The sequence below is a fragment of the Scyliorhinus torazame genome, chromosome 13, assembly GCF_047496885.1.
Source record: "Scyliorhinus torazame isolate Kashiwa2021f chromosome 13, sScyTor2.1, whole genome shotgun sequence".
Taxonomy (NCBI): Eukaryota; Metazoa; Chordata; class Chondrichthyes; order Carcharhiniformes; family Scyliorhinidae; genus Scyliorhinus; species Scyliorhinus torazame.
In genome coordinates, this window is record NC_092719.1 from 178,568,346 (window position 1) to 178,581,105 (window position 12,760).

The 12,760-nt window shown below is 45.9% G+C and overlaps 1 protein-coding gene across 3 annotated transcripts in view; it reads left to right on the forward strand.

Moving 5' to 3' along the window:
* LOC140388397 (protein bicaudal D homolog 2) overlaps window positions 1-12,760 on the forward strand; it is a 111,125-nt gene that overhangs the window by 38,127 nt on the left and 60,238 nt on the right. For all 3 annotated transcript variants that reach the window (XM_072472501.1, XM_072472502.1, XM_072472503.1), the window contains exon 2: window positions 5,940-6,152. In XM_072472501.1, the coding sequence (XP_072328602.1) occupies window positions 5,940-6,152 (213 nt within the window). The remainder of the gene's footprint in view (window positions 1-5,939; window positions 6,153-12,760) is intronic.

Here is a 12,760-nt window from a genome sequence, read left to right on the forward strand (position 1 = left end):
CAGGACTGGCTCCGTCTGGGTCCACTCTCGGATCTGTGATGCCGTGACAGGCAAGGTGTCCATAAAATTTAGGGTTGCAACCACCTCACCGGTTGGGGGTCGACATGGGGCCGGTCGATAAAGGCAATCGGCTCAGTGTGTCGGCATTTGCTATCTGCGTACCTGGTTTGTGCTCCAGAGAATACTCGTATGCAGCAAGCAACAAAGCCCAGCACTGGATCCGTGCGGAAGCAATGGGCGGTATTGGCTTATCCTCTCTGAAAAGTCCCAGCAGATAGTGAAATGGCGGCCATACACGTACTGGTGGAAGCGTTTCACCACAAAAACCACTGCCAGGCCCCCCTCCTCGATCTGCGCGTACTTTTTCTCCGCTGCAGTCAATGTGCGGGAGGCGAAAGCTATCGGTCGCTCGGCCCAGTTCTCCATATTGTGGGACAGGACGGCCCCAATACCATACGGGGATGCATCACATGTGACGAGCAAAGGCTTTCCAGGATCATAGTGGGTTAGTGACCCAGACGACGACAATTGTTGCTTTACCCACCGGAAAGCGGTTTCTTGCGGCTGACCCCAAACCCAGGTGTGATTTTTCTTTAGCAGAAGGTGCAACGGGGCCAGCGTAGTTGCCAGATTGGGGAGGAACTTCCCATAATAGCTTACGAGACCGAGAAAAGAACGAAGATGCGAAGTGTCAGTCGGGGCGGGGGCCTGTTTAATCGCAGGCACCTGCTCTGCGACGGGGTGCAAACCTTCGCGGTCCACCCGATAACCTAGGTAGACTACTTCCTTAGCCTGAAATACGCACTTTGTGCGACGTAAACGGACTCCAGCCTCCGAAAAGCATCTAAGGACAGCCTCCAGATTTTCCAAATGTTCCTGCTCCGACGTGCCTGTAATCAAAACGTCATCTAAGTAGACAGCAACACGTGTTAAACCTCTCAAAATGCCCTCCATAACACGTTGAAAAATTGCGCAGGCAGAGGATACTCCAAAGGGCAACCGTGTATATTCATACAGGCCCCGGTGTATATTAATCGTTACATATGGTCGGGAGGCAGGGTCCAGCTCCAACTGCAGGTAGGCGTGACTCATATCTAATTTTGTGAACGAGAGTCAACCTGCAAGCGTCGCGTAGAGATCCTCTATGCGAGGCATTGGATATCGGTCGAGTCGGGAAGCTAAGTTTATAGTCGCCACACAAGCGAACTGTGGCATCTGGCTTCATTACAGGTACAATTGGTGCTGCCCAGCCAGCAAAACAGACGGGCCTGATAATACCCAAACTCTCCAAACGAGTGAGCTCCCCTTCTACCTTCTCGAGCAAGGCGTAAGGCACCGGGCGGGCCCGGAAATAGCGCGGCGTGGCTCCTGGTTTGACTTGGATACGGGCTACGGCCCCTTTTATTTTCCCCAAACCAGGCTGGAATACATCTGGGTATCGTCCTAGCACCTCAGTCAACCCTTCAGAAACTGTTTGGAGGATGTGCTGCCATTGCAACCGCAAATGGCGCAACCAGTCCCGACCCAACAGGCTGGGCCCATGGCCGCGCACCACGGTCAGTGGGAAACACCCCTCCTGACGTCCATAAACAACATGGGTCATTGTAGTTCCTGCAATGTCCAGTGGTTTCCCCCGTGTAGGTGGCCAACCTGGCCTGTGAGTCGGTTAATGCAAGGGTCTGTATACCCTGCTTGATGCGGTCGAATGTCCTCTGGGCGATCACGGAGACCGCTGCGCCGGTGTCCAACTCCATCTCAAGCGGGTGACCATTGACCCGTACCGTCACCTTAATGGGGGCCACACGGGGAGCTGCCACACAATGCAGCTGCAGGCAGTCGTCCTCCGTCTCCACGTCCTCTGGAGTAGTTGCCGCAGGTTCATCCACATGGAAGGTACGACCCCTGGGCTGGTCCCAGTTTCGGTCAGAACGGTGGCGCCTCCAGGACCGGCGTCCGCGACGGGGTCGGCGCCTACAAGTCTGACACGGACATGGCTCCTCATCCATTGGTTCTGGAGAAGGCTCCTTTCGGGGGGGAATGTCCGACGGCCACTGGCGTCGGTCCGGACCTCTCCTCGCCCAAGGTACCACAGGAGTGCGGGGGGATGTTTTCGGATGGAAAGGATTGCGCCCCAAGGCATGCACTTCCATTCCCTGTAGCTCCTGCACTCCTCGTTCTGCCCTCTCTCGGGACAATACTATTTGAATGGCCTGTTGAAAAGTCAATGTTGGCTCAGCTAACAACTTTCTCTGGGTGGCCGCATTGTTAATACCGCAAACCAAACGGTCATGTAACATTTCTGACAAGGTCTCACCATAGTCACAGTACTCCCCAATCCTGCGTAGCCTGGATAGAAAATCGGCAAGGGATTCTCCAGGGGTCCTCTCAGCGGTATTAAACTGGTAATGCTGGACTCTCGTGGACAGGGTTGGGTTAAAATGTTGCCCCACTATATTCACAAGTTCATCAAACGTTTTGGTGTCCGGCGCAGCTGGGTACGTAAGGCTCCTAATCACCCCAAACGTATGCGGGCCGCAGGCAGTGAGCAATATGACCACCTGGCACTCTATTTCGGTGATATTGTTTGCCTGGAAATAGTAACGCATCCATTGTGCGTACTGGTTCCAGCTTTCCAGCGCAGCATCAAAAACATCCAAACGTCGGTACAGAGACATGGTATAATAGAAAACATCTTCCAACCTGTATCCAACAAAAATCCAGGGAGGTGGCTTCAGCAGTGTAGACAGCTATTCACTTTAACCCTCGTCGCCAGTTTTTTGTGAGGGCCACGAAGAATTCAGCACGAGTTTTAAGGATACAAAGTAATAACATTTATTTACAATAACATAATAAATATATATATATATGATATATATAGATAGATATATAGATATAGATATATAATATATATATATATATATATATATATTATATATATATATATATATATCTATCAGCAGCAACTTCCCTTGCTGCACACTCCTTCCTCCTGGTTTTAAACTGGCCAGCTTTATTTATACAGGGAGTTTACTAATGGTTTCTCTGCCCCCCTCATTGGGGAAGCTCATACTCCCACAGGATTGTGGGATTGTCATTAGTCCCCAGCCAATGGTAAGCAGGCAGGTTATAACACTGACCAACAAGAAGTGTAAATCTGGCAGGATGACCTAATCTCTGTCTACTCCCAAACAGGAATTCCACCTATTGTGTTTCCAGCTGTTCCTAAAATTGCAAATGTGCAATCAAGTATAGATGTAGAAGCCATAAAGGTCAATTGGATAAACATTAACCAGCTTGAGTATTGGTTTGAGGTGCTAACTGCATGCGTTCAGTTTGTGATTGACATTTGTTCATTATTAATCCTGTGTTGACACATATGGTTTATGTAAGGCATCTTTTTTTCTGTTTCATTAGCTATTGTTACAATACTTCAAAGTCATGAAATTAGAGACCCTTTTGTGACCCAGAAAAGTCTAAATGAACTTTCTCAAAGAAATCCTGCTGGGATGTTTGTATATATGTCAAGGAAAGGGAAGAATTTGAGGAATAGAATTAATGATTTTGATGCTTTTGTCAGATATCATCACAAGCCTGTCTTTGGTCAGGGCCACTCAACATTTTTGAGAAGGAATCCGTTTACCTGGCAAAAAACTTTGAAATTGACCGACTTGAATTTCTTGATATGTTGGATATGGTATATTAAAGTGCCCTAAATTAGAGACATGTTAGAAGCATTTGCAACTTATACATTTTGAAATATTCTTTCAAACGACACATGATTTATGAAGAAAGGTTGAGGGAGCTAGGGCTTTTCTCACTGGAGCGAAGAAGGAAGAGAGGTGACTTGATAGAGGTGTACAAGGTGATGAGAGGCATGGATAGAGTGGATAGCCAGAGACTTCTCCCCAGGGCGGAAATGGCTGGCACGTGAAGACATAATTTTAAGGTGATTGGAGGAAGGTTTAGGGGAGATATCAGAGGTTGGTTCTTAGTGTGGTGGGTGCGGGGAATGCACTTCCAGCGGAGGTGGTGGAGTCGGAGTCATTAGGGACATTTAAGTGACTCTTGGACAGGCACATGGACAACAGTAAATTGAAAGGGTGTAGGTTAGGTTGATCTTAGATTAGGATAAGTGGTCGGCACAACATCGTGGACTGAAGGGCTTGTACTCTGCTGTATTGTTCTATGTTCTATGACTGATAGGTTTGGAACATAGCTTATGGTAGGTGTTTCAGTTTGAACTGGTAGCCATCTTCTCTGCTCTGATTGACTTTTTTCATTTTTCATAAATCCATCCTTGGAATCAACATGAGGTTTCAGTATTTGGAATTATCTTGATACTTGAGAAACATTCAAAAAGTAGCTGTCTTCCATCATATTACGGATGAAGAAAAAATTTTGTCGAAATGGCCAGCATTTCACAATCCCTGTCCAAGCCACTGGATTCTGTATCCACTCATTCCATCAGGATGTACTACTTCAACAGCCCCAACCTTGGACACGAGGCGGAGGCGTTCACCCTCCGGAGCACCTCACACCAGAACCCCGCCTCCATACCCTCTCTCAACTCTTCCTCGCACTTTGCCTTGATCCCTTCCAGCGGCTCCTTTTCCTCTTCCAAAATAGCCCCGTAAACCGCTGATACTACCCCCTTCTCCAGTCCCCCTGTCGTCAGCACCTCCTCCAGCAATGTGGAAGCCGGCTCTACTGGGAAGCTTTGTGTCATGAAATGCAGACAGGCAGATAATGATATACAAACAGGTACAGACAGGCAGCTAATGAACACCGCTGTCAGGACAGAGAACAGGACATGACCAATGAGCAGGCAGGACACTCGGGGGTGGTATCTCACTACAAAAGGCACGAGGCGCTCACACTCCGCCACTTTCCACTGATAAAATCTACAGAGTGAGTCAGGGTGTATTTACAGTATCACACCTCCAGCACATGGCTAAGAGCTAGTCTGGTTCAGTCAGACAGAGTAACCACACTTAGGTTAGCAGAGAGTCGAACTCATAGAGAACTGTGCTACCTGTGCTCCTGGTTCAATAAATCAGATTGAACTAACTTCAAGGTCTGGAGTATCTTTTGGTTAAAGCTGCATCCAGTTGCAGCCTGTGTTATCCCAGAGCACATAACAAAACACTTTGTATCTCCTTTCTGGCAAAGTCTCGAACCTGCATGTATTACTTAATTGCATTGTTACTGTAAGCCTACTTGTGACACTAATAAAGATTGTTATTTAATGGACAATAAATGTGCTTTTTGTTCGTTTTATCGATATCCTGAAGGGAAAAACATGCAAAATTTACAGTTTCAGGGTTTGCTCTTGATCTTTTCCGTGCAGGTACCCGTTAAGAACAACTGAGTATTGCTTTTGCCATTTTACACAGTTCTTTTGTGGTTTTGCATTGTGGAAATAATTTTGCATGAAATGTTTCTTTGACTGGCATATTTGGATATTCCGTGCCTTGCCACTTATTTTGTTTGAACTTTTTGTTCTATCACTCATCAAAAGAAAACAATTAAGTCTTTAGTTCAATATAACAACAGTAATTTTATATGATGGATTATACTTGAGCATCTTTGTCTTCAGTTAAAGCTAATGAAAGTTATACTTGAGCATCTTTGTCTTCAGTTAAAGCGAATGAAAGTTAAGTAACTAGAGAAGGTAGATTTTGATCCTTGAGAAAATAAATCATTCAGCTAAAATGTAATAGAATTTCAGTTTTGTTAAATCTAAGTTTTTTTTCACAACTGGAGAAATGTATTTTGAAGTAGTTCATAATTTACAAGATTATTTTTAATTGTCATGCAGTACAACTGTTGTACCTAACCATCCTATACATAGTGTATAGACTTGTTTAATTATTTTATTATCTGATTGGATGAAATGTGCATTTCTGATTCCCTGAGCTTGATTTTTATATTTCTTTTAGGCTTTTGGTCAGGCATATAGCAACCAGAAGAAGGTAGCAGCTGATGGAGAGAGCCGTGAGGAATCATTGATTCAGGAGTCTGCATCTAAAGAGGCATATTATGTGGGAAAAATTCTGGAACTACAAGCAGAACTGAAACAGATCAAAAACGTGCTCACGAATGCCCAATCTGAAAATGATCATCTTGCTTCAATCACACAGCAGCTAAAAGAGGTAACAAGAAACAACTGAGCTATTGTGAAATCAATTTTTCAACTTTATTAATTTGAGGAATTATCTGTGTAACTTCATTTATTCCATTTTCCTTTGGTTTCCCACCTCTTGGAGTCTTGGCATGCACTATTTTTCAGCGAAGAGGCCTGTGTCGTGCAAACCAGGAAAACCATAAGTGTGGTTCTTGTCTGTCGCTATGTTCATTATTTTCAGTAAAGTGGCAATGAATGCACAATGGCTAACCCCATAATATCCCTGGATTTATCTGGTTATGATCCAGAAATCACTTCAGGAAGTATAAATGTGTGGATTAGAAGATTGATTCAGCTATATTATGATCAAATAAAAAACGGTGTTATTTAAGTTTTGATTTAAAACCGGCTTCATGTGACCTACTGCTCACAGAATAAGATGGAGAAGGAGAGAAAATTAGAAGTGAGCACACCCAACTAGTTCATTAAGTCAAATTCCCTTTGAAGTTCCACATTACCCTAGCCCGGCCTCGCATCTTTATCTAATTTCTCCTGTCGTCTCCAAGTTCATCTTGTCCATGAGATCTACCTCCTTCCCTAACCCTCATAGAATTTTATCATAGAACTTACAGTGCAGAAGGAGGCCATTCGGCCCATCGAGTCTGCACCGGCTCTTGGAAAGAGCACCCTACCCAAGGTCAACACCTCCACCCTAACCCCATAACCCAGTAACCCCACCCAACACTAAGGGCATATTCGGACACTAAGGGCAATTTATCATGGCCAATCCACCAAACCTGCACATCTTTGGACTGTGGGAGGAAACCGGAGCGCCCGGAGGAAACCCACGCACACACTGGGAGGATGTGCAGACTCCACACAGACAGTGACCCAGCGGGGAATCAAACCTGGGACCCTGGAGCTGTGAAGCAATTGTGCTATCCACAATGCTACCGTGCTGCCCCACACATTTCATGAAATGAATTTTAAAAATTCCCCGAGTCAGGTTTCTGCACCTGCCGCAGTACCAACAACTCTTATCACAGTCAAAAATGTCATTCTGTGTGACTGTAACATAAGACCATAAATCATACAAGCAGAATTAGGCCACTCGGCCTATCGAGTCTGCTCCGACATTCAATCATGGCTGATATTTTTCTCATCCCCATTCTCCTGCCTTCTTCTCATAATCCCTGATCCCCATATACAAAGCCCCTGATACAAAGATAAACTATCTTTCCTGTTTGACATATTTGCAGCTTTTGACACAGTTGACCATGCTATCTTCCCAACACCTTTCCACAATTGTTCAGCTAGTTTGGACTGCTCTCACCTGGTTCCATTCTTATTTATCTAATCATAGTCATTGTTTTTGGTCCCTCCTCCAATCTTGATTCCCTAGCCACATCCTTTTCTTGCTGGCATTAGTTTGAGACTAAATTAGTCTGTTTGCAACCTTTGTGCCATATTTGACCCTGATTTGAGCTTCTAACCATGTATTCACATCACCACTAGGACCACCTATTTCCACCTCCATTAATAGCACTTGACTTTGCCCTGAACTTAGCTCAGTTGCTGAAACCCTCATTCATACCTTTGTTACCTCCAGACTTGACTATTCCAATGCAGCTGAATCTGGTGTCCAACATTCTACCCTCCGTAATATTGAGGTAACACAGAAATCTGTTGTCCATCTAAAACTCTGCTGCCTGTGTCTTAACTCCCACAGGGTCCCATTGACATGCATGACTCTTGGTCAAGTGGCGCCTTGATTTTAAAATTCATATCTTTGTTTTCAAATCTCCATGGCTTCACTCCTCCCTATCTCTAATCTCCTCAAGCCCCACAAATGTCTGAAATATCTGCGTGTATCTAATTTTGACCTCTTGAGATTCCGGGGGCGGGGGGGGGGGGGCCTGTGAACCTGATTGGAGTGAGATTGTGCGGATCTAGCAGGCTCCCCTTTCACATTAAAGGTAAGCGAAAGTGGCATGGGTCCCAGAGGTCGCCCGGTTGGCAATAGTGGTTCCCAGGGGAAAAAAAAGTTTGAAAAACACTGCCTTAAAGCATACCTCTTTGACCAAACATTCATCCCTCCCAATCCATTTGCAAATCACTGAAATAAATGTTTCTGTAGTTGAACATATTTATATTTTCTGTTGCCTTTCCATAATTATATGTTGTTGGGGGTCATCGTTTGCTAAATGATCTCCTGCTGTTAACACACTTGACTTGCCTTACTCCATTTTGCGCAACCAGATCTAATACCTCTCTTGTTGGACTGGAAACCCAAGTTCTTGAATCTACAAGGGTGGCAAAGGCACTATTAGCCTTTATGGATTGAAGGGGTAGGGGATGGTTTTACATCCGAGTGAGAAGGACCTTTCTTCTTTCTCTCAGGTACATTAGGTCGACTCTTGGATTTACTTTTTCTGTGGTGGGTAAGCCTTTCCTTCCTGGGGTGATGGGAGCGGAATATTCGGCAATAGTTATTTCAGATCATGTTCCGCATTTTGTGGATTTGGTGTTGGATCTGGGCCCTGCTCAGTGCCCCCATGAAGGTTGGTACGGTGTTACTGGTGGACAAGGGATTCTGTGAAAGGGCATCCTCTTCCATTGTGGAATACATTAATTTTAATAGGAGTGAGACTATCTCGCCTTGCACATTGTGGGAGTCCCTGAAGGCAGTTATTATGGGGAAGATAATCTCCTATAAGGCACATAAAAAGAGTGAACGGGCGCAGAAGCAGATTTTGGTGGATTCCATCCTTGAGGTGGACCATCAGTGCTCGCTTTTGCCCCGACACCAGAGTTGGTGGTATGCAAAAATAAATTACAGCTGGAATTTGGACTGCTCTCAACAGGCAAGGCAAGTGCAACAGCTGCGACTCTTGAGGGGGGGCATTTTATAAATTTGGGGAGAAGGCCATGCAGAGGTGTCGGGCTACCCCCAGGGAGATAATGCGGTGATAATCACCACAAAACCAGCCCTCAACTTGATCAAACACCTTCTCTGCATACATTGACACAATCATCTCTGGCACCCCACTACTCAACGGAGTAAACCACGTTCAATAATCTCGTAATGTTAGATGACAACTGCTACCCCTTAACAAACCCTGTCGGATCCTCTGATTTGATAGGGCTTTGAAAACTGCCCGCCGCGACGTGCCTTGAAAACTGCCCGCCACGACGTGCTTTGAAAACTGCCCGCCACGACGTGCTTTGAAAACTGCCCGCCGCAACGAGCTTTGTAAACTGCCCGCCACGACGTGCTTTGAAAACTGCCCGCCACGACGTGCTTTGAAAACTGCCCGCCACGACGTGCTTTGAAAACTGCCCGCCGCAACGTGCTTTGAAAACTGCCCGCCACGACGTGCTTTGAAAACCGCCCGCCACGACGTGCTTTGTAAACTGCCCGCCACGACGTGCTTTGTAAACTGCCTGCCACGACGTGCTTTGTAAACTGCCCGCGGCGACGTGCTTTGTAAACTGCCCGCCGCGACGTGCTTTGTAAACTGCCTGCCGCGACGAGCTTTGTAAACTGCCCGCCGCGACGTGCTTTGTAAACTGCCCGCCGCGACGTGCTTTGAAAACTGCCCGCCACGACGTGCTTTGAAAACTGCCCGCCACGACGTGCTTTGAAAACTGCCCGCCGCAACGAGCTTTGTAAACTGCCCGCCACGACGTGCTTTGAAAACTGCCCGCCACGACGTGCTTTGAAAGCTGCCCGCCACGACGTGCTTTGAAAACTGCCCGCCACGACGTGCTTTGAAAACTGCCCGCCACGACGTGCTTTGAAAACTGCCTGCCGCGACGTGCTTTGAAAACTGCCCGCCACGACATGCTTTGAAAACTGCCCGCCGCAACGAGCTTTGTAAACTGCCTGCCGCGACGTGCTTTGTAAACTGCCCGCCGCGACGTGCTTTGTAAACTGCCCGCCGCGACGAGCTTTGTAAACTGCCCGCGGCGACGTGCTTTGAAAACTGCCCGCCGCGACGTGCTTTGAAAACTGCCCGCCGTGACGTGCTTTGTAAACTGCCCGCCGCGACGTGCTTTGATGAAAACTGCCCGCCGCGACGTGCTTTGATGAAAAATGCCCGCCGCGGCGTGCTTTGTAAACTGCCCGCCGCGGCGTGCTTTGATGAAAAATGCCCGCCGCGACGTGCTTTGACGAAAAATGCCCGCCGCGGCGTACTTTAATAAAATGCCCGCCGTGGCGTGCTTTCAGAATGGCGTCATCCAGTGCAAGTGTGGCCCCATCAGCAGTGCGCAGGCCTGGAGCCCCTCCTCCTGCTGTCAGCATGCTGACCTAGAAGCCGGTTTTTAAAAAATCAATGGAGTCTTCCTGGCTGGAGCGGCAGCAGTGAACAGGTCACGGTCCCGTACACTGACGTCATCTGCTTTTTTGGGGGGAATTTGGACACTTTCTGCAGTGGAGTTGGTGATGCTGCATTTCTAAAGTAGGGATTTATATTTTTCATCATTGGCACTTGTAGTTATTTCCAATTTTGCTCCAATGATTGTGTAAAATGTATGGAACAATCAAATAGGAATTATTATTTTAAAGGTTTATTGTGAAGTTGTCTATTTCAGCTACTTAGCCCCTCTCCTCCTCCCCCCCCCCCCCCACATTTAAAGAATTAGAATGTATAGAGTCCAGTTTCTGTATTTTTGTCCTATTCCGTTTGAAAGGACTTCTGGAAATTGATCCCAGGGAATGACAATCAAATAATGCATTGAGGGGATGTGTTTAGACAAGTTGGCTTTCTTTAGAAGGTGGCAGCTTGCCATTTTGACACTTGATCATGTTGTCTTGAAAATATATAATTTAATATTAAAACAGAGGTGCTGTGTTTCTGTCACTTGGTATTTTGTTATGATGGAGTTTGTTCAATTTATTTTTTAAGAATACTATTCACTTATTCTCTGAAGTATGACTGCTGCCATTTAATTATATCATAGCATCTTACAGCGCAGGAGTCCATTCATCCCATTGTATCTTAGAGCGGACACACCCCTACCTGTTTCTACTGCAAAGTTCTCTCATGTTTAGATTTATATTGTTGTCACATTCCAGTATAGTCTTTGAATCATACTTGAAAATTTTGAAAACAAATATACTATTAAAATGGCCACTGCAAATCGTGTGACCCTTTGGCATTTCAAGCTGCAAACAGTCCTGAGTTTCAAGCAATTAATTAAATATAGACATCAAAGGTCATCGGGGAATTCACACATTCCTTGTTTAAGGATAGACCATCAACAAAAGAATCATAGTATTCTCTTGGCGATCACTTGCTAACAAGTCTGATTGTCTACCTAAGAAACTCCGTGCTACTGGTCATTGGGTCTGTGGGTTCGTGCATGACTGATGAGCCCGATCCTAGAGCCACATCTTCGACCATGCACTTGGCAGGTGTTTCCAAGAGGTGGGATCAGTCCTTGGACTGTAGATCGCTGGTATTCCTTTCTTGGGCTCTTTTTCTGGCCTTCTCTTGCTGTAGTGTGTTCTCAAAGAATTGTGTCCGTTCAATCAGGAGTTCAGTCAAGGGACTCCCCAGGTATGAGAAATGTTCTATATTTGGCAGAGTTTCTTCGTTGACCTTGATGGAGGGAGAGACTGGATCTTGTCCTGAGGCGGGTTCGTAAATGACTGGAGTCGTTTTGAGGTTGAGGCTGAGACCGATTCTTTGGTGTGCTTCCGCGATGGTGTCCAGCATGGCTTAGAAACTCTCTTCTGAGAAAGTGGAGATTGCAATATTATCTACATATGAAAGTTCCAAGAGCGAAATTTAATTATTCCAGCCTGATTAACAATGTTAGAGTGGACCTACAGAGATTGAACAACCTTCCTTTATCTTTGGCTGGCAGGAGTCAAACTCTAAAAATGAACATAATTTTTTTTCCCTTTCAATGCCCCCTCTATTTTCCTGTTCAAATTTTTTTTTAAATCAAGGTTAATAAACATATCCGCCTTTATCTAGGTGCGCAAGAACCCAGAATTTGCAGTGTTTTACTCCAGAGGGAAAGACAGACAGGCGGCTTGGCCCTCCCAAATTTATTGTTTTATTACTGGGCTGCTAATATCCAAAAGGTCTTGCTGTGGATCAGCGATCCCAGTTCAATCTGGGGCCAAATGGAAGCTTGCTCATGCAATACATCCACTCTCCTAGCCGTAGTTATTGCTCCATTGCTCTTTTCTCCTGCTAGCTTTTCCTCGAACCTGGTGGTGATATCCTCTCTTCGAATCTGGAAACAGTACCAACAACATTTCAAATTCCTGTCCATGTCTTCACTGGTCTCTATCTGGAACAAACACCTTTTCTTACCTTCAGGGCTGGTCCCTGCCAATCCCACTTGCCAAACCTCCCAGTTGAAACACATCCTATTCATTTACTCTCCCTTTTAATGAATCTATCATTTACCAAACCTCCCTTTTGCTAAACCTCCTGCTTCTCTATCTCTCCTATTTTCCACTTCCCTCTCCTGAACCATGGGTCTGAAGATAGCCTGGAGATGAGCGATGAAAGGCAGGAAGAGCAGCTTTGACTTGCAGGAGATAAACGCAAGCTGTAGAGGTGGCAAGAGGGACGATAAGTGTCAGAGAACAAGAGAGCCACGAGTTAGAAGGTT